The sequence below is a fragment of the Scyliorhinus torazame genome, chromosome 11 (genome assembly GCF_047496885.1).
Source record: "Scyliorhinus torazame isolate Kashiwa2021f chromosome 11, sScyTor2.1, whole genome shotgun sequence".
Classification (NCBI taxonomy): Eukaryota; Metazoa; Chordata; class Chondrichthyes; order Carcharhiniformes; family Scyliorhinidae; genus Scyliorhinus; species Scyliorhinus torazame.
The window spans coordinates 216,943,723-216,970,557 of NC_092717.1; the positions used below are offsets into that span (position 1 = coordinate 216,943,723).

Consider the following 26,835-nt stretch of genomic DNA (forward strand, 5'->3'; position numbering starts at 1 on the left):
TATCAATCACCATATCAACAACAACAATCCCATCCTCCCACCAACTCCCAAACAACTGCCCGCATGTTAACAGAAACAAATAACGAAAAGGAATCAGGAATCATCCATATTCACCATTAACACATACAGTCAGTAAGAACATATTTGTTCCAAGTACCATACCTGAGCTTTGAGCCCTGATCCTCAAGGACCATGTCAGTTACATCGGTGCAGTGTTCCGTCAGTTGTTTGTTGCAGGACATGCTGCGAGTATTGATAATGTAAATAGAGGAGTCCTGTGAACCAACCCAAACTTGGCTGAACTCCACTCCCAACATACAATTCTGAAAATAAATGACTAATTTCAGCCAATGTCAATTACTAGAAATATTGCATTGTAGCATAATTCATTACAGCATTGTTAAACAGGAAGACATGTCCAAGGAAATACATTTTGTTCAAGTTCGACCATATTTCATAATATAATTTTTGGCATTAATGAAATTTAATCATTTTTATCATATCTGCAGGATTAGCCTTTCTCCCTCCCTGCTCAATTACTTTGCAATGTTTTCAACACTGTTCACATCAGAGGAATTTCATTCTAGAGAATGAGGCTGCAAAATTCCATCAGGTACTCAGCAGATGCAACTGCCCATTTTGCAGCCTTACCCAAGTCAGATTTTAACCGTATAGTTTCCAAAATCTCACACACCATTGCAAATGTTACCTGACGATAGCATGAAACTAATTACTTCTGAAATGTACCCCATTATTTGACTTCCTGAATATACCCCTGTAAAAGTCACATTTGTAAAACTATTTTGTTTAGACAAACTGCAAGGGGTTAACTTTTATAGAGGTGATATTTTTGAGGGGCTTTCTTCCATCTAAAACACACCCACCTGGAGCACCCACAAGAATCCACATGATATGGGAGGAGGAGTGTCCACACCAACTGTTTATTGTCTATTTCTGCTTTTACTAAAGAACCTACCTCAACCAACCCAAGAGAGGAAACAGCAGTACCATCCTGACCTGCAGTTTCAATGCTGCCCAGGGAAGAAAAGGGAAAGGCAGCCATTTGAGCCCCAGGATTAGCCCATGGTGCAAGGGGATTTGCACTTGTAAGGGCCCAAGTGGCAAGGCCCAAGGTTCCCATCACTTCCATGGAAAAGCAGAGGGCGATGATTGATGCAAGGCCCAGGCATTAATTTATTTAATGTTCGCTCTGTACATTGGCCTTTGCATCTCGTTTCCATGTGCACTATTTGTTCCTCTTCTTCAATCTGTCCGTTCCTTCCCCAAGAAATCAAAACTGATCATTGACAAGTTGGAAAAGGACAGAATACGACAAATGTAACGTTTTTCATGAATGATGAAGTTAGGTTTTTGATGTAACCGCAGAGGTTATACTTTGGTTCTGAAATGTTTGGATTTAGATCAACTGAAAACACAGGGTAGACATTTATAAGAGGCAAAAACAATGGTGTTTCAGGTGAAAAAGCACAGAGTTGACTTTTACGCGAGGTCGATTTGTACACCAGTTTAGAAGGTTGTATAAAGCCTTCAATAAACAAGGACACTCAAATGCATCCTTCAGGTAATCTGAACAGCTTAGAACCTTTTGCACCATCAATTGATGGTGCAGCATTTTCCCAAATTCTTTTTCAAATTGTATTTCACTGCCTTTAATGCCCCCTCAATTTTTAAAAAGATTTTTGAACTCTGTTACGATCTCAGCTGATGTTACTACTGGGTGGTCAGATCCCAGGATGGACCCGGCTCAATAGATTATAACTTTATTTTTGGTTTCGAGAAGTGGATGAACAGAGTCGCAGGGCTGCCAATTAACGTTTAACAAAAGTATACAACATTTTTTTTTAAAACATAGAATTACATAGAATTTACAGTGCAGAAGGAGGCCATTCGGCCCATCGAGTCTGCACCGGCTCTTGGAAAGAGCACCCTGCCCAAGGTCAACACCTCCACCCTATCCCCATAACACAGTAACCTCACCCAACCCCACCCAACACAAAGGGCAATTTTGGACACTAAGGGCAATTTATCATGGCCAATCCACCTAACCTGCACATCTTTGGACTGTTGGAGGAAACCGGAGCACCCGGAGGAAACCCACGCACACACGGGGAGGATGTGCAGACTCCGCACAGACAGTGTCCCAAGCCGGAATCGAACCTGGGACCCTGGAGCTGTGAAGCAATTGTGCTATCCACAATGCTACCGTGCTGCCCCAAATTTATAAAATAAGATTAAACATAATACACTCCCAATATACCTTCAGAGATCTTGTCACATTGAGCTAACTGGAGCTGACTTCCACACAAGCATTTTCAGTGTTTCCAAACTATCCTCACAAAGAACAGACTTGGAATCTTTCCCCAAACAACGTTTTCTTTTGCATGCCTTTACCAAGAATCCACTTCCAGGATTTCAATCCCTCCTTTCAGTATTCCTCTGCCTTGGATTGCCACGCACATTCAAGCTTCCACACAATCTCAGATACCCAGAACACCACTGCATCACAGGCTGTAACTTTACGATTACTTCAGATGTTTTGCTTCTTGCTCGCATACTTCCACAGGTCTGTACCTTTCAGCTCGGTCTTTAACTGGGAGCCTCTCTCTGACCCTTTCTTTAACTTCAGTGAACTGTATCTTGTTCATATTCCAGTTATTTATTCCTTTATGTCCTGGAACTCTCATTCCTTATTTCTTTAGCTTCTGGGACATCTTTTCTGCATCCTGGTATTGTCTTGCCTGAACTGACAGTTTCTGTTCTTTTGCAGAATCTGCTTTTTGCAATTCCCTTCCTTGTGTCCAGCTTCGCTGGTTCCAGTTTACTACTAACTTGCTGTCCCAACCAGGGTTATTAACAGATTAGTTTTTTAAAAATAAAGTCTATAATTTCTTTCACATCCTAAAACCTCAAATATAATGCAGGCATAGCTTGAAGTGAAACCAAACCCCATAGGCATGCAAGTACAGAAACATGAAGCTAATTAAGTTTTAACCGTTTCTTAGCACACAAGTACAGAAACACAAATTAGGCTTAATTTAAACTTTGCTTCTAATACCCACAAATATTCAAACCAGCCCTCTTTCCCAACAACTCACCAATTTTGAATTTCCTACTTGAATACAATGTTGCTGAATGGACCAGGTTGTTGCATTGAAAAGCACTACTTTTCCTTCACTTAATGCGCACCACAGTCTCGGTTTTGTATTCTCATCCTCTCCTTGATGTACCGCAGGACCTAGCACAGTAAAGTATGAAAATTCAGTGTAGTATCGACAGATTGTTAAAAAAATGCAAACTCAAGCAGAAACATGGGGCAGGATTCTCCGATCCCACGCCGGGTCGGAGAATCGCTGGGGGCTGGCGTGAATCCCGCCCCCGCCGTGTCCCAAAGTCTCCGCCACCAGAGATGGCAGGGGCCGAAGTCCCGCTGCTGGAATGCCTGTCCCGCCAGCGTGGATTAAACCACCTTTTGAACGGCAGGACAAGGCGGCGCGGGCAGGCTCCGGGGTCCTGGGGGGGTCGCGGGGCGATCTGGCCCGGGGGGTGCCCCCACGGTGGCCTGACCCACGATCGGGGCCCACCGATCCGCGGATGGGCCTGTGCCGTGGGGGCACTCTTTTTCTAGTGAAGACCATGGCGAAGGCAGAAGAGACCCCCCTCCCCTGCGCATGCGCGGGGATGACGTCAGCAGCCGCTGATGCTCCCGCGCATGGGTCGCCCGGCGAAGACCTTTCGGCCCCGGCTGGCGTGGCGCCAAAGGCCTTTCCCGCCAGCCGGCGGAGCGCAAACCACTCCGGCGCGGGCCTAGCCCCTCAAGGTGAGGGTTTGGCCCCTAAAGGTGCGGAGACATCCGCACCTTTGGGGCGGCCCAACGCCGGAGTGGTTCCCTCCACTCCATTACGGCGGAACCCCCCCCGCCCCGCCGGGTAGCGGAGAATCCCGCCCCTGGTAATTCTTTCATTTCAATGCCTCAAGTCTAACATGGCTTTAAAAAACACCTGTTTGAAAAAAATAACACCTGATTTGAGACAAATAATGTTATCCATCCTTTTGTTTCAGCACACATCTGTTTTACCTCTTCCACTTGGTAGTTATGCGCCAAATGTTTGAATCTACCTAACAGTCATATCACTGTATAAAATTTATACTATCTGGTAACGCAAATTGATCCAAAATGTGTCCTTAAATATGGTGTATATAATGTAAACATATTTGACCAAAGAAAAAAGTGCATATTAAAGATAAATAGATGTTAAAATCTGAGCTGAGAGGCAAGTGAAATCATTGAACTTTTTCAATGAAGAGTCCATTTCCATACAATCATTGAGAGTGTAACATCCAACAGCCTCCCGTCATTCAGCAGGCTCCCCTGCAAGTGCTCACGCTGTTGCTGATTAGTACTCCTTTCGAAAAACATGAACCTGGCAGAAGAGCTTGTGTGGGGAGCCGAGGAGGTGAGTAGCCAATAGGATTCCCGTGGGAGGGCGGGCCATGTAGCATGTGGGAGTCATTGCCTAGCATTCCAAATGCACCTTGATGCCTGGACACTGTGCCTGAACACTATAGGAGGCAACACCACACACGCAGCAACCGACATCCAAACACCTGCGAGATGCGACACAGCTCCGGGGGGGGTTTGCCTGTAGAGATGGGCAAATGGTCCGCAAAGGGTCCGGGGATCAGCCCGCATTGCGGAAGAGAGTGACAGAGGCATCATAATGGTTGCGCAAAAAGTTGTTAAATATGCCATACATATGCCATTCCCAATAGTGCCGACCCCCCCCCCCCCCCCCCCCCCCCCCCACAACTTTTTCACTGATGCATATTTTGAGGTCATGCTCTCTCTTGTTCAGAAGCTAGGAGAGGAATTTCTAGCAAGTCGCTGACTTAGATCCACAGGGTGATCCGCAGCAAGACCCTCTGGGGTGGATATTCTAAAAAGTGAAAGAGACTGAAGGGCAGCTGGTAATCCTAATGGGTTGAGTTTTGGTGATAGACTGTTGAGTGAGAAGGTTTTTAAGAAAGGCCCAATACATTAAAGCTATTATATATCTTTATAACATGATTTTCTTAAGATTTCAGCAGTTCCTCTACTTGTCCCTAAAAAATACTGCTCTAATTTATGAAGAGCAACGAAGACAGTCTGAAGAGTAAAACAATTCAATTTTAAGACATTGCTGGCAAACAGTCAGATCAATCAATCTTGTTGAAGTTAACATCTGGAAAATGCCCTGGTCTGTTGCAGGCACTGGCTAGTGCTGCATGCTCTTTTGGTGAGTCCTAGGGAATAAACCTGCCATCATGCCATCCTAGATTCGATATCACTAAGTTTATCATTGAGCATACATAGTTTAAGGTTTAGAATGATGTCGTCATGGTAAATGTTCGAAGCCAGAAGCCATGAAGCTTTAAAAAGAGCAACTTGTAAACTCACTCCCAGTGAGTTCTCCCAGTGAGCCAGAGAAGACACGGCCAGAGTGAGACAGAACCAAGAGTGAGTTTGGCAATTTGAATCCTGGTGGGAATTGAATCAAATCAGTAAGGCAGCTCCTTTTAAATTTCAGGAGTTTAAAATTAATTTAAATTAAGCTAGAATTGTGCAGTGTAGGTTAACAAGGGCTGCCCCACCCACTCACATAACTGGTTGGCAGTTAAGTGTCAGTCACTTAAATCTACCTTGATCTAAAAGCAGGTGGGGAGGGGAGTCAATTCAGGACAATTTAGAAAGAGCAACTTGTAAACTCACTCCCAGCGAGTTCTCCCAGTGAGCCAGAGAAGACACAGTAAAGAGTGAGTTTGGGAATTTGAATCTAGGTGGGAATTCGAAGCTGGGTGGGTAGGAAGTGCTTTTTATCCCTGGTAAGTGACTGGTAAGTAGTGTTTCTGTTTTCTTTTCATTGGTATTTTTTTTCTTTGTTGTTTATTTATTTATTTATTTTTATTTTGGGGGGGGGGGGGAAATTGTAATTGTTGAAGTTAACCGAAGGTTTAAGACATGGCAGGAGATCTCAGACCAGTGTCATGCTCCTCGTGTGCGATGTGGGAGCTCAGGGACACGTCCACTGTCCCTGGCTCCTTCACGTGCAAGAAGTGTGTCCAGTTGCAGCTCCTGTTAGACCGCTTGACGGCTCTGGAGCTGCAGATGAACTCACTTTGGAGCATCCGCGATGCTGAGGATGTCGTGGATAGCACGTTTAGCGAGTTGGTCACACCGCAGGTGAAAGGTACTGAGGGAGATAGAAAATGGGTGACCAAAAAACAGAGCAAGAGTAGGAAGGCAGTGCAGGTGTCCTCTGCGGTCATCTCTCTGCAAAACAGATATACCGCTTTGGATACTGTTGAGGGAGATGGCTCACCAGGTGAAGGCAGCAGCAGCCAGGTTCATGCCACCGTGGCTGGCTCTGCTGCGCAGCTGGGCAGGAAGAAGAATGGCAGGGCTATAGTGATAGGGGACTCAATTGTAAGGGGAATAGACAGGCGGTTCTGCGGACGCAATCGAGACTCCAGGATGGTATGTTGCATCCCTAGTGCAAGGGTCAAGGATGTCTCGGAGCAGCTGCAGGACATTCTGGTGGGGGGGGGGGGGGGAGGGGGGGGGGGGGTGTGTGAACAGTCAGCTGTCGTGGTGCACATAGGCACCAACGATGTAGGTAAAAAAACGGGACGAGGTCCTACAAGCTGAATTTAGGGAGCTAGGAGTTAAACTAAAAAAGTAGGACCTCAAAGGTTGTAATCTCAGGATTGCTACCAGTGCCACGAGCTAGTCAGAGTAGGAATGTCAGGGTAGAGAGGATGAATGCGTGGCTCAAGAGATGGTGCAAGAGGGAGGGATTCAAATTCTGTGACATTGGAACGGTTCTGGGGGAGGTGGGACCAGTACAAACCGGACGGTCTGCACCTGGGCAGGACTGGAACTGATGTCCTAGGGGGGTGTTTGTAGAGCTGTTGGGGAGAGTTTAAACTAATGTGGCAGGGGGATGGGAACCGATGCAGTAAGTTGGAAGGTAGTATAAAACAGGGACAGAAACAAAAGGCAGTAAAGGGGAAAGTGTAAGGCAGAGAAGCCATAGCCAAAAATCAAAAAGGGCGACAGTACAAGTGCAGTGACTGAGGGGAGCTCAGTGAATAGGCCCAGTAATACTAAAAGGAATAAAACGGGAAGTAAAAACATAAATGGTAAGCGATGCGGCAGGTTGTTACATGAAGATATGGGTTCAACGACAAGGAAAATTAGGAGAAAAGTTAAGAGGAAATATAACTTAGGAGAGGTTACTGATCGAGGTGTTAAGATTCAAAACAGAGGTATAAAAGCCAACATAAGTGTACTTTACCTGAATGCTCATAGTATTCGGAATAAGGTAAATGAATTGATGGCGCAAATATTCGTGAATGACTATGATTTAGTGGCCATTACTGAAACATGGTTAAAGGATGGTCACGACTAGGAGTTAAATATCGGAGGGTATCAAACTATTCGGAAGGACAGAGTGGATGGTAAGGGAGGTGGTGTAGCTCTGTTATTTAAGGATGACATCCGGGCAACAGTAAGGGATGACATCGGTGCTATGGAGGATAAGGTTGAATCCATTTGGGTGGAAATCAGGAATAGTAAGGCGAAAAAGTCACTGATAGGAGTAGTCTACAGGCCATCAAATAGTAACATTATGGTGGGGCAGGCAATAAACAAAGAAATAACAGATGCATGTGGAAATGGTACAGCAGTTATCATGGGGGATTTTAATCTACATGTCGATTGGTTTAACCAGGTCGGTCAAGGCAGCCTTGAGGAGGAGCTTATCGAATGTATCCGCGATAGTTTTCCTAGAACAGTATGTAATGGAACCTACGAGGGAACAAGCGGTCCGAGATCTGGTCCTGTGTAATGAGACAGGATTGATTCAGGATCTCAATAGTTAGGGATCCTCTCGGAAGGAGCAATCACAATATGGTGGAATTTAAAATACAGATGGAGGGTGAGAAGGTAAAATCAAGCACTAGTGTTTTGTGCTTTAACAAAGGAGATTACAATGGGATGAGAGAAGAACTAGCTAAGGTAGACTAGGAGCAAAGACTTTATGGTGAAACAGTTGAGGAACAGTGGAGAACCTTCCAAGCGATTTTTCACAGTGCTCAGCAAAGATTTATACCAACAAAAGCGAAGGGACGGTAGAAGGAGGGAAAATCGACCGTGGATATCTAAGGAAATAAGGGAGAGTATCAAATTGAAGGAAAAAGCATACAAAGTAGCAAAGATTAGTGGGAGACTAGAGGACTGGGAAAACTTTAGGGGGTAACAGAAAGCTACTAAAAAAGCTATAAAGAAGAGTAAGATCGATTATGAGAGTAAACTTGCTCAGAATATAAAAAGATAGTAAAAGTTTCTACAAATATATAAAACAAAAAAGAGTGGCTAGGTAAATATTGGTCCTTCAGAGGATGAGAAGGGCGATTTAATAATGGGAGATGAAGAAATGGCTGAGGAACTGAACAGGTTTTTTGGGTCGGTCTTCACAGTGGAAGACACAAATAACATGCCAGTGACTGATGGAAATGAGGCTATGACAGGTGAGGACCTTGAGAGGATTGTTATCACCAAGGAGGTAGTGATGGGCAAGCTAATGGGGCTAAAGATAGGACAAGTCTCCTGGCCCTGATGGAATGCATCCCAAAGTGCTAAAGAGATGGCTAGGGAAATTGCAAATGCACTAGTGATAATTTACCAAAATTCACTAGACTCTGGCGTGGTCCCAAGAATGGACACTAATACAAGCAAGGAACAGCATGGCTGATGCAGGAGCAGTGATGTTAGCAAGTAGGTAAACAGCTAACCGAACTGAAGTATTCTCACAGGGAACCAACTAATGAACTAAAAGCTTGACCCTTCACTTTTAATTTCAGATAGTGAAATAAACGATGAGGGGATTAACATTCAACAATGGTGTAAATTCTCAAACACTTTTGCAGCTAATCGAAGAGTCAAAGTTTAAATCAATTCATAGTTTCCTATTGATTGCAGTCTGGGAACCTGAGCAGCGGATGCTCTAGAGAAGCATAGAATCACAAATAGCAACATCTAAATTTCCACATTATTCTATACATTTACTCTCAGTTTCAGGGGAGTAATGTCATTACCACTGCAAGATCCAGGGTATTGAATAAATACACTTATGGATTGTATGCTAGTTTCCAAAACAACTGATTACCTGGTGTGTACAGGAGTGCATTCACAGCCTGAGGGTTAGTTTGACCAGCAGAAGGATTTATTTTGTGCTTTAAAGTCTCTGAAGTTGTTTTCGGAACCACTAGAATAAATTCACAATACAACTGACATTAGGCACAAAAGTCCGGCATTAGAAAATGTTGCCAATAAACAGCAAATTAGCAAACATCGTAATGGGAAAACAAAAAAATTGAACATATTTTGAATCTGAACACATGAAAACGCTATGATCCTGGCCATTAACTATCTTTGCTTAAATATCATTGTTCTAGCTGTGTATTTCAGGAATTATTTTTTAGATCGAGCATTTGCCATTTCTTTGTAATTTTGGTTATTAAAATGGATTGGTTTTCCAACTGTGCTATCACCATAGTCTTTAAAGAAGTCAACATTGGCTAATATTTGTACTTATTTTCAACCAGTAATAACCAATTAATGTTGGCCACAGTGCCTGTACAAAAAGGCCGTTTTAAAAGTCAGTAGAAATTACAAAGATTTCCTTATACTCACCCATGTTCTTCATTTGGTCAAAATAAGCCAATTTGGAAGCTGCATAGATTGCTCGAGGTGACTGCATGCATCCAACCACAGCATCCATCAACAGAACATTGGTCAGTGCATGCTGAATGTACTGTGGGTCCTGAAAATTACACCAAAATATTCACCCTTTGTTGGCAAACTATACACTGCTCAAGTCTTGCAAACATTGAGATAATATTGGCTTCCACAATAATTCACTAGATTATTGAAATGAGGATAGTCCAGATGGCAAGCTTTTAGAAAAAATACTTAGGTCTGGCATTGATATTATGAACTCCTATTAATTCTAGCATTCCTAAACATTGAAATGTTCATGACCCTGTTCTCTATATTTATTGATTTACAGTGAAAAGGATTTTTTTTAAAGTGCATAATATGGATTCAGCATATTTGTGACAAAAAACATTCTCTAAAACAAGGTTCAGTCAAATTTGATCAATTTCAGCACAGAATTGAAAGTGTACAGAACACTCATAACTAGTCCAATGTCCATAAGCAAAGACATCACTAAAATCTGCCACTATTGTGCTAATAGTCAAGCATTTTCGTTCCTTGTCCTCCAAAGTCTCTCTCCTCAGCGTTTAACACAATTAATCTGCCATCCCTCCCCCCTAGCTTCCAGCTCCATGTCTGCACCTGCATGGTTCCATTCTTAGGACAAAGTAATTTCAAAACCAATATTGGCATTTCCTCTCTCCCAGGCACCATCACCTTTGAAAGTCCCAAAGCATCAATCATGGCTGCTTACCCAAGTCCCCCCATACCTGCACCTTTTTAGTTCATTTATACACTTCCTTCTGATTATATGATCCCTGGAACAGATTACATTTTTCCACCATGTCCACATGCAACAAGACCTGGGGCGAGATTCTCCGACCCCCCCGCCGGGTCGGAGAATCGGCAGGGGCTGGCGTGAATCCCGCCCCCGACGATTGCCGAATTCTCCGGCACCGGAGATTCGGCGGGGGCGGGAATAACGCCGCGCCGGTTGGCGCCCCCCCCCCCCCGGCGATTCTCCAGCCCGGATGGGCCGAAGTCCCGCTGCTAGAATGCCTGTCCTGCCGCCGTGGATTGAACCACCTACCTTACCAGCGGGACAAGGCGGCGCGGGCGGGCTCCGGGGTCCAAGGGATCTGGCCCCACGGTCATCTGGTGATCGTCGGGGTGATCTGGCCCCACGGTGGCCTCGCCCGCGATCGGGGCCCACCGATCCGTGGGCGGGCCTGTGCCATGGGGGCACTCTTTTCCTTCCGCCTTCGCCACGGTCTCCACAATGGCAGAAGCGGAAGAGACCCCCTCCACTGCGCATGCGCGGGGATGCCGTGAGCGGCCGCTAACGCTCCCGCGCATGGGCTGCCCGGCAATGTCATTTCCCCGCCAGCTGGCGGGGCAACAAAGGCCTTTCCCGTCAGCTGGCGGGGCGGAAATCAGTCCGCCGTGGGCCTAGCCCGTCAAGGTGAGGTCTCGGACCCCCAAGATGCGGAGGATTCCGCACCTTTGGGGCGGCGCGATGCCGGATTGATTTGCGCCGTTTTTGGCTCGGTCGGCGGACATCGCGCCGATACCGGAGAATTCCGCCCCTGGACAACATTCTGGCTTAGGTTGTTAAGTGACAAGTGCCAAGCAACGACCATCCTCAACCAGAAAAAATTCCAACCATCTCCCTATGACATTACCATAGCTGAATCCCCAACTATCAAGTTCCTGGTATTTCCAGTGAGAAGAAATTGAATTGGACTAGCCGTACACATACTGTGGCTATAAGAGCAAGTCATTGGCAGGGAATTCTACAGTGAGTAAGAAGCTCAACATTATCTAGGACAAAGCAGCCCACTTGATTGGCACCCCCATCCACAAATTAATAGATTCCTTCCACCACAACACGCAGTGACTGCAGTGTATACCTTTTGCAATGCAGCAACTCACCAAGACTCTTTCAACAGCAAAACTGGCACCTTCCAAAAAAAAGGGCAACAGATGCACGGGATCTGCAAGTTTCCCTCTAAACCACACACCTTTCTCAATTAGAACTCCATTGCTGTTCCTGTACTGCCAATAGGTCAAAATTCTGGAACTCTCTTCCAATCAGCACTGTGGGTATACTTACACCATATGGACTGCAGCACTTTAAGAAGGCAGTACACCACCAACCTTCTCAAGGTGAATTTGGATTTGCAATAAATGCTGGCTCCCGAGTACACTCGAGCATCAACTTAAAAGCACAATTTCAACTCTTCAGCACTGACGAGCGGAACACTACTGCCCCATCAGTCCGCAGCACACAGTCATCAACCTTCTGCTACTCTGGGCTCTTGGCTTCTCCTGAGCTCACTTCAATTGCCAGGGCTTCCCCTGAGTCCACTCCACTGTGCTAACTATAGTCCTTTTCATGCTTTTTAAACTTAGCTGGGATCTTTTCTGTAGCCACCTAAAATGGCTGATTCCCGAGTAAAATGGCCAAACCCCGATCTAAAATGACGAACGAAAGAGGCTGATGGGAAAATCAGCCAACAGGACTCAAACGGACAGCTGCAGGCAGAACAGTGTATTCAGCTCTGGGGAAGTCGGCCCAGACCGATACCTGCAACCATTAACAGCACATCAACTCAGCCATCTGCATTTTAATCAGCCATCCCCGGGAACAATTGCTATTAATTAGCAATTGAAAGCCGATCCAGACTTTTCGGCGCCATCAGTGGCTGAGACAAAGAAAGGTGGACGACCACCCCCCGATCAAGGAATTACCCCATTATTGGAGCATATCGAACCCAGTGATTAGAACCAAGTCCAATCACTTGGAACCAGGGTCAAGGTCCGCCCCGAGAGGCAGGAAGCCTCTAGGGACTATAAAAATAGGGGCCAAGTTCAGATCGACCCTTCTTCTCCTACTCGCAACCTTCGAGAACCTTCGACGAAAGAACAAGTAAGTCTTACTCCAGCGATCGCTACCAGATAGGTGTTCCAGACTATCGACCCGTACCAGCCTTTTTGAATCCCGCAGGCCAGACCCAATTCGATAGACCATTCGTTTCCCTGACCTGGTGGGCCATCACCAAAGTTAAGTATTGGCCTTTAGTGGTAGGTAATCGTCTAGAAGTAGGATTATTGTATAAGTATTTATTGCTATATATAATAAATGATCGTTGATTTAACATTTACTAAGCGGTGTGCTGCATTAATCATTACTTGAGCTTGAACCACGTGGCGGTATCAGAAAGATACCTGGCGACTCATGAGCAAAGGTGACAGAATTAGAGCTAATAAAACTAAGGCTAATAAGAGCAACATTTCCTACTGATGTTTGTTTGAGACTCTTCTCTTCCGATCAAAAACTGATTGAATGTCTCATGCGGCAGCACGGTGGCACAGTGGTTAGCACTGCTGCCTCACTGCGCGAGGACCCGGGTTCGATCCCAGCCCCTGGTCACTGTCCATGTGGAGCTTGCACATTTGCCCTGTGTCTGCATGGGTCTCACCCCCACAACCCAAAAGTATGTGCAAATGTTAATTGGTCACGCTAAATTGCCCTTAATTGAAAAAAAAGAATTGGGTACTCTAAATTTATTTATTTTTTTAAACGGAGGGCGACAGTGGCACACTGGTTAGCACTGCTGCCTACGGCGCTGAGGACCCAGGTTCGATCCTGGCCCCGGTCACTCTACGTGTGGAGTTTGAACATTCTCCCCACGTTTGCGTGGGTTTCGCCCCCACAACCCACAGATGTGCAGGGTAGGTGGATTGGCCGCGCTAAATTGCCACTTAATTGGAAAAAAATAATTGGGTACTCTAAATTGAAGAAAAAAAATTAACTGCCTCAGAACTGCGGTTCATTGACTATTGGACCAAACTGGTAACCTATTAAACATTCCCAAGAGTATCCTGTTTTGTTACAATGCAGGAACAAATCTAACCAGCATTGAAATATCTGGGGCTGGATTCTCCGATTCTGAGGCTATGTCCCAATGCCAGCGTGGCATCGGTGACGTTTTACGACCGAAAATTGGGCGTAAAATGGCCACCAATCCTCCATTTGGCTGGGGGCGAGCAGCCGAGCAACGTAGAGTACTCGGCTCTAGCTGCCGAAACAGCCCGGAGAACATAGAACATAGAACATAGAACAATACAGCGCAGTACAGGCCCTTCGGCCCACGATGTTGCACCGAAACAAAAGCCATCTAACCTACACTATGCCATTATCATCCATATGTTTATCCAATAAACATTTAAATGCCCTCAATGTTGGCGAGTTTACTACTGTAGCAGGTAGGGCATTCCACGGCCTCACTGCTCTTTGCGTAAAGAACCTACCTCTGACCTCTGTCCTATATCTATTACCCCTCAGTTTAAAGCTATGTCCCCTCGTGCCAGCCATATCCATCCGCGGGAGAAGGCTCTCACTGTCCACCCTATCCAACCCCCTGATCATTTTGTATGCTGTGTTTCTTTTTTGGGGGGGCTGGCTGTTTCTTTCTTCATCCCTACACGTTGTATTCAATGGCGGCTATTTGGTCATTCTCACCTCACCTAGCTAAAACATTTTGGGCGGGATTCTCCAACCTCCCGCCGGGTCAGAGAATCGCGCGAAGCCTCTCCGATGCGTGCCAAAACGGGCGCCCGCGCATGGCTCCCGGCCGCACGGAGAATCGCCAAAAACAGCCGTGGTGGCGATTCTCCGATGGGGCAGGGATTCTCCGGGCCGGATGGGCAGAAGTCCCACCGACGTGACCAGAGGTCACGCCGGCTCCATTCTAACATGCTGTTAGTCGTGCTGGCTGACGCCGCGGGAAGATGTGGCTGACGGCGTGGAGCGGCCCCCCGGGGGGGGGGGGGGGGGGGGGGGGGGTTTGACGGCATTGGGAGTGGGGAGTCCGGGAGAGGGAGCGGCACGGCCGTGTCTGCGGGCAGTGTGGGGGAGGCTGCCGGGGTGGGGGGAGGGGGGGGGGGCACACATGAGAGGGTGGGGGTGGGGGAGGGGCCGGGGTGGGGAAGGAGCCGTGGGGGCAACAAAGGCTGCTGGCAGCCATGGTCCGCCATGGCAGGGCGGATCCAACGGCCAGACCCCATGACGGCGGACACGCGGCTGTTCACCCAACCCGTTCGCTGTCCCAGCACAGGTGGCCCGGCCGTCCTGGCGTGTGCCAGACCCCCCTCCCACCAAATTGGTGGCACCCACCAGTGGGTAGGTCCAGGGCGGCACACACGGCAGCCCCCCGTGAACGCAGTGCCACCAGACAGTGGCCCTGACAGGGGGACGGCCGACAGGTCTCAGGGCATTGAGGGGCCAGGGGCGGAGCGCATGCCGGCAACCGGGGCGGCCATGTAGCCCATGGCACCTGGTGGCAGAGAGGGGTATACCAGTGCTGAAACCCTGTCTACTCCCACCCACTACAGATCGTACAATATTTAGCCATCCTCCAGCGTTGTTGGCTGCGGTGGTGGGAGCTGCTGCCCTGCATGAGGCCCAGTGGGAGCTGGAGCACGGACGTGACAGGGAGGTGGCGGAGCCTGTTGTAGAGCAGCAGGCTGCAGTGGGGCACGTGCAAGCCGTCCAGGCCGCAGGGCCACACGCCCAAGAGGCGCAGGAGGAGCACCACGCCGTGCGGGAGCCACAGCAGGAGGATGACGAAGAGGAGGAGGAGGGTGTGCCACGACCAGGGAGGCATATGGTGCGACAACGTGTGTACCGGCCCCGCATGTCCTTCGAGGACCTCCCGGACAGGGCGTGCAGGATGAGACTCCAGAGCCGTGAGACCGTCGCCCACATCGGCCACCTGGTGGCACACCTGGCACCCGGTTTGGGGGGGGGGGGGGCCGAGGTGGCGCAGGGTTCCGGCACCCCGCTGCAAGCGGAGCCGGAACGGGCCTCACCACCTCCTCCTCCCTCGGGGTGCCCGGTGGTCCCCGGGGCTCTTCATAGGATGGGAGTGCAGGCAGATCCAGCACCCAGGGCACCACCATCACCTGGCGCTGCCAGTCCTGGAGGCCTGCGCTGGTATCGACCAGGGTCTAGACGTTCGCAGCCATGGAGATCAGGGAATTCGCCATCCCTGTATGGCTCTGTACAACGCCGTCCATCACCCGGGCAATGCGCTGATGCTCTCAGCGATGGCCTGCTGAGACCGGTTATTGAGAGCCTCGGTGATGTTCAGCTGGCCCTGGCTCATAATGCTGGTGAGACGCCAGTCCTGTCCTGGGCCGCGGAGGCCGCGTGCACAGATAGCCCCAGGCCTTGCAAACTCAGTCCCATGCCCGACACCCTCGCCACCATTGTCTCCACAGCGGACACCACCCGTGCGGTGTTGGCCTGTGTGGCACTCATGACCGGCACCATTTCCTGCTCCAGGATGCGGATGCACTCCTGCACTTGCATCTGCAAGTGCTGGAAACCGGCCGTCACATTCTCACACCCCTGGGTCCCTGACTGCATTGGGTCTAAGTGCGGGAGGGGGAACTCCAGGAACCCAGGACCCGTCTGGGCTGCTCCTACCTCCACCTGCTGTACCGGAGCGGCTGTGTGGTGCACACCAGTTAGTGTCCCAGAAGCCTCACAACTAAAATGTTCAACTGAGCTGAGAGTATCTGCGGTGGCGGAGGGTGCAGGGGACAGCTGTGACACAACCCCTGCGGTCAGGAGTCCCCTGGGGTGCCATGTCCTATATGTCAGTCCCCTCCGTGGTGGCGTCATGTTGTGTTCTTTCATGTCTGTCTGTGCCCTGTGCGCTAGTGTCCTGTGTCGTCATGTCGTGCCTGTCTGTCCCCTGTGTGCTGGTATCCTGGGTCGTCGTGTCGTCACTGGACTGGGCCGGAGGGCTGTTGTTGGAGCTGCCCTCCCCGTCGCTGCTGGAGTCCCCGAGGGCTGGTCGCCCAGGCGCTGGCCGGGGACGGTGTAAGCCTGATGCACCCGGTTTATCTGCGTCAGCTGGCCGTCCAGCCACTGGATGCGGGCAGTGTCTGCCAGGTGCTCTGGATCGGTCACCGTGTGGCCCTGCGACACCATCACGGTTAGGCAGGTGCAGGGGGGTGAGAGTCGCGGTACAGGTTAAGGGGGGGGGGGGGGCGAGGGCTGCGGGGAGAGGGCTGCGGGGAGAGGGCTGCGGGGAGAGGGCTGCGGGGAGAGGGGATCTCACTTGGTGGCGCATCCCCGATCTCAGCATGGGCAATCTCCCGGTTCTCGGGTGCACCAGCTATGTTCAGTGCCCTCTGCTCGTGCACGGTGAGAGGCCGCATGTCAGGTTCACCCCCTCCGGTTCAGGCATGCTGTCGCTGGTTATTGTCGTTCTTCTCCTTGGGGGGGGGGGGGGGGGCCACGGCCAATGCAGCTTGCATGGGTGGCTGCAGCCATGCAGATCATGGCTGTGGTTGTACCATCCCCCTGGGGAGGGTTGGGTGTCACACGTTGGGGGGGAGTTTGTGCATTGGGCACATTGCTGGGTACCCACCCTGACTGCCCTCGGTGAGCTTTTTGTGACACTGCTCGCCAGTCCTGAGTGTCACCGCGATGGCACTGACGGCCACGCCCACCTCCGTCCACAGACGCCAGACCTCGTTGGATGGGACCCTCTGGCCGGGTCCAAGGTACAGAAACACCCTCTCCTCTCCTCGAGGGCGTCCAGGAGCGTCTCCAGGTCGTGGTCGGTGAACCGGGGGGGCTGTTCAGCGTGGCGCCATGTTGCTCCATCGGCGGCCTGTGCGCTCGCGTCGTTTTGTGTGCGACGCAGCGACGCATCAATTGCGTGGCGTCGCGTCTCTGCCGCTGCTCTGAGGCCGCGCCGCCGCGCTTCCCGTCGCGCTCCTGCTAGCCCACTTGTATGGCGCAGAATGGGGTCCCGGAATGAGCGCTGACCGCGGAGAGAAACACTCCCGTTTTGACTCCGGCGCCGACCCTCTGCCGTCGGAGCAGAGAATCGCTTCCAATATTTCTTTACTGTATCCATTACCACTCCCTCTTACTTTTACAACATAAATCCTTGGCTACTTAATTTTTCCTGCCTTATATCCTGTCACTTATGTTCTCTTTTATTCTTCCTACTCTTCCCCTTCCACTGACATCAAACATCAAACCTGTTACTTTTCTACCTTTTTTCAGTTCAATGGAACGCCATCAACTTGAAATATTTTCTCTCCAGAGATGCCAAGCGTATCCAGAATCTTTTGCAGGCTAGTACCATCACGAATCATTGCCATGTCCATGGCCGCGCATGCGCACGCCGATGGCCTGCAGCGGTCACGCCGTGTATCATGGCGCCAGCCGCTCGCCCGACTGTGGCGGCGCTGGACTCAGTCCGCAGCCACCACGGCGAGTTCCCGACTGATGATAGTACACACGACCACGCAGTCGGGAACTCGGCCAGTCAGGGGCAGGCCTCAGGCAATGTCCTGAGGCCATCGATACGTGGTGCTATTTACTCGCTGAGTACGCTGCTTTGGAGGGGGCAGAGCATCGCGAAAGCAACGCCGCTCACAATTTGGTCAGAATCGGGTATTGAAAAATGAAATGAAAATGAAAAATCCTCCAGCCAAACGCAATTTCGGCATCGACGATCGGAGAATCCCGCCCCATGTACTTCAAATGTTACAATCTCCACAGACGGCAAGCTTACATAGCACACAGAGACATCGCAAGAATGGATTTCATAACGATACGCATCAGCTTTTTTCTGTACACCTGCCCATCAGTACACATCAGAGTCCTCTGCAGCAGTCCTCCAGGTAGCTATCCCCGTGTCTCACCTCTTCTCTGATCCAACTCTCCTCTGCTTCTCTCAATCTCAATTCCACAATCACTTCTTTGCTGTTGTGCTGCCTACCTGACATTTCTTTTTGGAGAAGTCACAACATCCTTCAACTCAACACGTTGTGATCATAATTTTAAGTGCCTGTAATAAGTTCCACTCCTTGGCTACCCAACTCATCAGACACTTGCCTCAGGAAATTAAACAATGCACAACCTCATCATCGTGTTTTGCCTGGTCAATGCTTCATACCCTACATCCTATTCAAGTCTGCTTACTTTCACTTCTCCAATGTTGTTCATCTCTGCCTCTATCAGGCTTTTCTGCTGCTGGAAACATGATACACGCCCCCAGATATTCTTATACCCACACTGTTGACTTGCCATCATTCCGGCTCCATAAACTCCTGCTTGCCCATGATACAGATGCCACCACCTGTTCTACATTAAAGTCTTTTTCATCCACTGGCTTCACCAATAATTGCTGCCCTATCCTGTCTCCCTATCCTCCAATGCAATCAATTGTGATATCTTTGTATTTGCTAGAGACCCCAGAAGGAAAAAAAAATACTTACCTTTAAAAACAAAAATCGGGCCTCAGAGACTGCGAGCTACAAGTCCCATTAGGCCTCAGCAGTCTCTGCATGTGCACCGGCCCTGAAAATGGCAAGCATGCGCAGATGGTTCCTTTTCAGGTTCTGCGCATATGTCAGCCGGCAAAAGGCTGCAATTCATAGTTGGTTGGGATTCCTGATGTTAGGCTGGTAAACGTCCCTGCGCACATATATCATTTGTTCTTTTCCATTTTTTTTTTCAATTTAAGGGGAGTCCTGCGCCTGCGCAAGATGGAATACAAAAGAAAAACTATAACGGTGAAAAGAGAGAGTTAGGTGACCCAGAAACACACCTTCACACCAAGAGGCACAGAAGGAGCAGGACTGTAGCTGTGAGAGCCGATTTCCCAGGGAAATATAAGGAAGTCCAGAAAGCAGGGAGTGGGGACAAAGCCCCACTTAAGGTCAGGATCAAGAACAAGAATCTGGAACAGATTCTGTTCAGTGGTTAAGAATAAAGAGCAGAGCAAGGCGGCAAATTTAAAGTGAGAAAGTTTCAGGAAGAAGACTGCAGGACAGGCGGAAGCAGCGAGGGTCTGGCAAGCCTGGAGGGCCAAGGAGGCCCTCATACTTGCCCACTTCACTTAGGACGTGGCCTGGTCTGTCAGCCCCCCACTCACATTTCCCACCCTCCCAGGGTATGTGTCACATCACACATGAACCGCTCTCCTGCCCCCTGCCCCCAACCCGGTACACCCTGCTCACACACACCCAGCCACAGGGGGGCCCCCTCACCGGACCCCAGACCCTGTATCCCATACATCCACTCATAACGTCACCTGGACCAGGTGATGGCCCGTGGCACTCATTCACCCTCTGACCGTGGACATGGTCCCGGAGATGTGCCTGGGGTGTTCGGGTGTTGGCTGCTGGTGTGTGGTGTTGCCTCCCGCAGTGTTCAAACACAGTGTCTTGGCTCCGCGGTCTGATTGGGATACTAGGCAATGATTCACACATGCGACTTGGCCCGCCCACACGTGAGAATCTACTTGGGTTGTGTGAAGTGCTCACTTAAACGCGATTGCCAAGAGACCTCGGCAATCGGTGGGGGTTATGGGTGCTCGTTGGGGCAGACAGACAGGGACAGGGTTGCCTCCAGATCTGGTAAAAATGATCCAGAGATTGGCATGGTGGTGCCGTGACGGCGCCACCCCCCTGCTATGATGGCCTATCCCTGCGGACTGTCCCCCATCCCCAGCCGAGGGTTACCCCCCCCCCGTCAAGCACTGGGGTGGCAAGCCCACTGCCCCGGGGCTCTTTGTATGTGAGCAAAGATGGCTACTCACGTCCTCAGCTCCCCATAGAAGCCCTTCATCAGGTTCACGCTTTTAAAAAGCAGTACTAATTGGCGCTAGCGTGACCACTTGCTGGGGAGACCGATGAATGACGGGAAGCCATTGGATATGGGATCACTCTCAATAACTGTATGGAAATAGGGCTTAAGTGGTGAGAATTGGTTTCTCGCTACACTACGGTGAGATCCCGATTTCGCCTATGGGAGCAGGCCGGTTGCGTCGTAAACTGTTGGGCGCTTGGCACAGTTGGCATTTTCTGCCTCTCCCACTATTCTCCAGCCTCGTTGCGCTTGAGCGAGAGTGTAACAAGGTCGGAAAATCGTGCCCAAGTATTTCCAATCTCACCACTCCAATTACTCGCTTTGGAATCTTCTCCTAAAGATTATCGCAACGCCAGAATGTGCAAGAGACCATAAGAACAGGCAAATGGCAAATTCCGGTAGTGGCTATGGGGTGAGCAGTCGCACATGGGAACCATAGGGTGAATTTGTTGAAGATCTGATGAAGGTAATTGAGGGGGCACCGATTTGTGATACCTTAACAGGTTGGATCAGTGGGTGGAGGCACAGGGGACGACGATAAGAAGGTAGAGGAGGTGCTCAATGTTCACAGCAATCGGATTGTCTCTTTGGAGGCCAAAATGATGCTGTTGGCGGAAGAGCAGAAGGCGATAAAGGCCAAAGTCAACGATCTGGAAAATCACTCCAGACAACAAAATTTAAGAATTGTTGGGCTGCCAGATGGCCTGGAAAGTACAAGCGCCACTGATAACATTTCAAAGATGTTTGTCATGTTGGTTTGGGAGTGGGTCTTTCCAACCCCTCCTGACTTGGACCGGGTCCATCGATCGCTGAGGCAGAAGCCCTGATCAGGGGTGGCACCACGGGCTATTATTGTCCGGTTCCATAGGTACCTGGATAAGGAACGAGTCCTGAGATGGGCGAAGGACAATCAAGACTGTAGAATGGTGGGCTATCTCATCCGAATATATCGAGATGTCAGGGCAGAGTTGGCAAGAAGGCACATAGCATTTAATAAGGCCAAGGCTGCCCTCTACAAGAGCGATGTTCATTTTGGGATGGTGCACCCGGCTCCTCTTTGAGTTACCTTCAGAGACAGAGGGCGGGATTCTCCGACCCCCCACGCCTGGTCGGAGAATCCCTGGAGGGCGGTGTGAATCTCGCCGTGCCGCTCCGACGCAGGCTGCTGAATTCTCCGGTGCCGGTTTTCGGGCAGGGGCGGGGATCATGCCGCGCCGGTCGGGGGCCGTTAGCAGCGCCCACACCCCCCGGCAATTCTCCGGGCCCCGATGGGCCGAGCGGCCATTGTTTCCTGGCCAGTCCCGCCGGCGTGAAATGGACATGGTCCATCACAGCGGGACCTGGCTTTTAGGCCGGCTAGGTGAGTCCTCGTGGAGGGGCTCCCCCTCACCGTTCATGAAAAGAGGGCCCTGGACCTTGCTGGAGTCAGGCCATCCGGCCAGTTGCGGGAGAATCCCGCCCAGCGATTTCTACTTTGATGCGGCAGAGGAAGAAAATGAAATTGTTAAGAAATACTGATTGGGGAGAACTGAAAGGTTGTAGGACAATGATCTTTTTTGTTTGATCATTCTTGAATTCACCTGTTTGTGTATTTTTGTGTGCAATGGCTGTAATGTTAGAGAGGGCACCTGGTTGTTTTGAGGTTTGTATCTGGGTGAATTTGTGGGTTGTTATTGTTTGTTAGAACTGTTTGAGGGAGAGAATTTGGGTGTGGTTCTCTGTTTTCTTCTTATAATGTTTGACATTAAAGTTGGGTATGGGGTGGGGGGGCTATTTATTAATCTATTGTGTGAAAGACTTGGGATTTTTACCCTAGGTGGGGTTACCCTGCTAGCAGTTTGGCTAGTTAACGGGAGCGGAGTGGGGGAGATGGCTACAGTTGGCTACTTATTGGGGGGGGGGGTTCCTATTGTTTTTTTTACAGTAACAAAGTGTTGGGGGGGGGAAGAGGCAAAGAGAGAACCTCCCGTCAGGTTGGTTACATGGAATGTGAGGGGGTTAAATGGACCAGGTAAAAGTCCCAGGTATTTGCCGATCTGAAAACTTTGAGGACTGATGAGGTCTTCCTACAGGAGACCTATCTGAGAATTAGGGACCAAACAAGGCTGCGGAAAGGATGGGTGGGGGAAGTATTTCAGTCAAGTTTTCATGCTAGGACAAGCGGCCCACTCTGTTGATTAACAAGAGCGTGGCTTTTTCTGTGGTGAACATTATGGCGGACTCGGGAGGGAGGTATATAATAGTTAGTGGGGTGTTAGCAGGCATACTGGTGGTGTTGGTCAATGTGTATGTGCCGAATTGCGATGACTCATAATCTATTAAGATGGGACTGGTTTCTATTCCCGATCTTGATCTCCATTAGCTAATTATGGGGGGGGGGGGATACCACGTACCGACCGATTACTCGGTTAAATGCTGACGCTAAGCTGTTGGCTAGGGTGTTTGCAACTCGTTTGGAGCCCTGTCTGCAAGGGGTGATTTCGGAGGAGCAGACAGGGTTTGTTGAGAGCCGACAGTTTTCAGCTAATATAAGGAGACTCTTGAATGTGGTGCTGTCGCCCTCCTCAGTGGCCGAGCCAGAGGTGATTATCTTGATGGACGCGGTGAAGGCATTTGATCGGGATGAGTGAAGGTACCTTTTCAAAGGAAAAGGCGGTGAGCCAACTTTGTCACTCGATGGGGATGTTTTCTGAGTATGGGGAGAAGGCCAGCAGCTTGTTAGCTCACCAGCTGAGGTGGCAGGCTGCCTATCGGGAGATGGGGTGATTTGGTTGTGGGCCAAAATTTATATCTTGGGTTAGGGCATTTGTATAGAGCCCCCACTGCGAGTGTCCGTACTAATGCCCTGAGCCCGGGGTACTTTCAAATGAACAGGGGTACGAAGCAGGTGTGTCCACTACCCCGTTGTTGTTTGCCTGAGCAATTGAGCCGCTGGGAGGGGTTGGAGAGGATATGTTTTTGGAGGGTAGGTTGGCTGGGCTTGAAGAGATTTTAGAGAAGTATCAGCTCCCGAGAGGGAATGTACTAGCAGGTCTGAGATTTTGTGCGTAAGGAGCTTCCTTTGTTTCCCTGAAGCCGGAGCCTTCACTGAAAGATAGGGTTCTGACCTTGGATGAGCTCGGGGAGGGAAGGATCTCAGACACTTCTGGGCGGAGAAGGCTTCGTTGGAAGCAAGGAAGTGGGAGGGTGAGTTGGGCTTGGTATTTGAGCGAGGGGGTGCGTGGAGTGAGGCTTTTCATAAGGTTAACTTCACTTCCTTTATGCAAGGTTAAGTTTGATATAGTTCACAGTGGACATAGGACGCACTTGACCAGGATAGGTGTGAGTGGTGTTCTTAGGTGCCGGCAAACCACATTTACATGTTTTGGTCCTGCCACAAGTTTGTTGATTTTTGGGTCTCCTTTTTTAAAATGATGTCAGGGATTCTGGGCATTAAGGTGGCCATTTTTGGAGTGTCAGACTTGTTACTGTTGCAGGAGGGGAAGAAGGCGCCACCTAAGGCTTCAGCTTGGTGAGGGTGGAATTTCTGCACCTGGAAAATATCAAATATGCCATGGGAGAGCCAATGGATGGGTTTTCCTCAAGATGGCAGCCGTTCATTACCTTTTTTAAGGAGCTGGTTACCGTCAGGTGTTAGGTTTGTGGGGTTGGTCATTTTAGTAGGGTTATCTTGGTGGGGGGAGGGGAGAGCTTGGGGGACGGGATTAGTCTTGGTACAAAACTGTGTGGGGATGGGTGAGGTTAAGTTGCTGATATTTTTTGTAATAATGAAAAGTTTGTTTGAATATTTTGTCTGTTCTAAACAAAAATTCTTGAATAAAAATATTTTAAAAAAGAACAGGCAAATGATCATAATTGCTGCTAAGATGCTTCCCAAAGGAAGAAAGCTGGTATACATGTTGAAGTGAGTGATTTGGATTATTTAAGAGTCATAACATACATTTAAATTATCATTCATTTTAAAAAGACCATCAAACCTTGTGTTTATCTGCCATTGTTTTCCCAGCCCACATTTCCTTCACAATTAATTGCCAAAGATCACGTTCATTCTTCAGGTTTCCTACAAATGGTTCTTTCAGAGTAGTTTTAATTTTTAGAGCAGGGATTCGAAGTGGGAAAAACATTACTGATATGTTTTCAAGTTCCTAATAATTGAGAAGAAAAATATCAACAGTAAAGCAAAACACTTCAGCGGTGACTTATAGTTTTAAAGTATAGCTAGTATTAATTTGTGTTAACAAGAAAAGTATAAACGGACAATAAAGCATCAAAACAAATGTTTGATCAGTCCTCTTACCTCCCTCCAAACAAAGGTGATTGAGGATTTCTGAACTACCTTCTAAACTTCCCAGTTCAAATTCATTTTTATTTAACGAAAATCAAAGGATTTTAATGGTCAACCAACTCAGATATTATCCATTTCTAACACAATTCCGGCAATTGTTTTCAACAAGAACAAAACCATGCTTATATTTTTAAAACGTCTGACTAGAACCTACAGATAAAATATACATAGTTCTTTCAGGGACCATTAATTAAAACTATCATGCCTTTAGAACAGAGCTACTAGACGCGATTCAGCAGCCTCATCACACCTGACTTGGTGTTGGGAGGAGTTTGTTGAATCTCACAAGAGGCCTCTCACGAGATCTGTGACACTCAAAACATTGCAATCTGGAAATCGCCCTTATTGGGCCTGATCAAGATCAGCATATTTAAATGAGCTGTATAGCTCATTTAAATATACATTTGCCGGATTCACCTGGCGCCCGGACTCAGCGGCCTTGCCTGAGACCCTCACAGTGTCATCCAAGCACACTGGCAGTGGTACCCTGGCACTAGGGGTTCCCTAGGGCTTCCCCAAGGTTTCTTTTGGCGGGGGGCATTGAAGGAGGGGTCAAAAACAGGGGAGGGGTGGACAGGGAGAGAGGAGAAAGGTCAGCTCGCCAGCAGGAAATCCCTGGAATCGGCAAAGAGAATCTCCCAAATGTAAAAAATTGGCAACGTGCCGGTGCATAGCGGATGTTTCAAGTCCGCTGAATCGTTCCCACTATATCTTGATTGATTTGCATATTAAACCGCTGGTCAACTGTGGTGCAGGGAGAACATGGACTTTTATAATTGGGCAGCAACACTGCTTTGGTTTCCTGCTTCACATTTCTTGTGTAGAGAAAAGGGTTACAAAGCATTCAGAAAAAGTGTAAATCATTGAATTATTCCAAAACATTACCTGAATGTCTCTAAATTTGGCAATCTCAACATAGTCAGGTCTTCCTTCTAGAAGAAGGAACAGTCGCTTCTGTGTCAATGCAATTTTGCCCACACCATAATTCGTCTTCACAGATGATGACAATTTATAGACACTTTCGTTTTTGTTCAGGTGCTCTATCACTTCCAGGGGCAGGTTAATCTCCTGTGCCTCAGTCTCAGACTCCTTCCAAAAGTTGTAAAAGTCTTTAAATGTCTCAGGATCAATCTGTTTCAGATGCCCTTAAATTTAAACAAAATTAAAACTTCATCACATAACTCACATTAAACAAATTTAAAAAAGGAGTCCTTCTAAATGGTAATGAAAAAGATCTTAATAGCAATGGTGGTCATTTGAAATGAAATGAAAAATGAAAATCGCTTATTGTCACGCGTAGGCTTCAAATGAAGTTACTGTGAAAAGCCCCTAGTCGTCACATTCCGGCGCCTGTACGGAATTGATCCGTGCTGCTGGCCTGCCTTGGTCTGCTTTAAAAGCCAGCTTTTTAGCCCAGTGTGCTAAACCAGCCCCTTAGTAGTTACTGTGAAAAGCACCTAGTCGCCACATTCCGGCACCTGTTCGGGGAGGCCGGTACAGGAATTGAACCCCCGCTGCTGGCATTAGTCTGCATTGCAAGCCAGCTATTTAGCCCACTGTGCTAAACCAGCCTCTGTGATGATATTCACACAAAGCAAGAAAGTCAAGTCTATTCGCTGCACTCCCGTACCAGCCTCCCCGAACAGGCGCCGGAATGTGGCGACTAGGGGCTTTTCACAGTAACTTCATTGAAGCCGACTTGTGACAATAAGCGATTTTCATTTCATTTCATTTTCAGAACAGCTGTGAAAATGAACCTGACTGATCATTCCACATTTACGTTATGAGCCAATTTGTGGGGAGAACATAAGGTCTCATTTTTACAAATGTGTCCTTCCAGGAGAGAAATCCTCAGCTTTGGAAAGTGGAGGCATTCACGACAAGATTTTTATTAACATTAATGGATAGAAAATTGTGGGAAGCACCAAGATTCCTTCGCATGGTTCTATAGCAGGCAATGCTCAAATTTGTAAAATTGACAAAAAATACATTTTGTTTGCAACTTAATATTGTGGCATTTTGGCACAG

At 48.6% G+C, this 26,835-nt stretch overlaps 1 protein-coding gene across 4 annotated transcripts in view; it reads right to left on the reverse strand.

Annotated features, from left to right (window-relative positions):
* The window catches only part of dennd3a (DENN/MADD domain containing 3a), a 198,225-nt gene that overhangs the window by 31,885 nt on the left and 139,505 nt on the right, over positions 1-26,835 (reverse strand). For all 4 annotated transcript variants that reach the window (XM_072468310.1, XM_072468309.1, XM_072468312.1 and 1 more), the window contains 6 exons: positions 25,693-25,952; positions 24,440-24,607; positions 9,752-9,881; positions 9,225-9,323; positions 3,117-3,256; positions 163-323 (listed from right to left, as the gene is read on the reverse strand). In XM_072468310.1, coding sequence (XP_072324411.1) covers positions 163-323; positions 3,117-3,256; positions 9,225-9,323; positions 9,752-9,881; positions 24,440-24,607; positions 25,693-25,952 — 958 coding nt within the window. The remainder of the gene's footprint in view (positions 1-162; positions 324-3,116; positions 3,257-9,224; positions 9,324-9,751; positions 9,882-24,439; positions 24,608-25,692; positions 25,953-26,835) is intronic.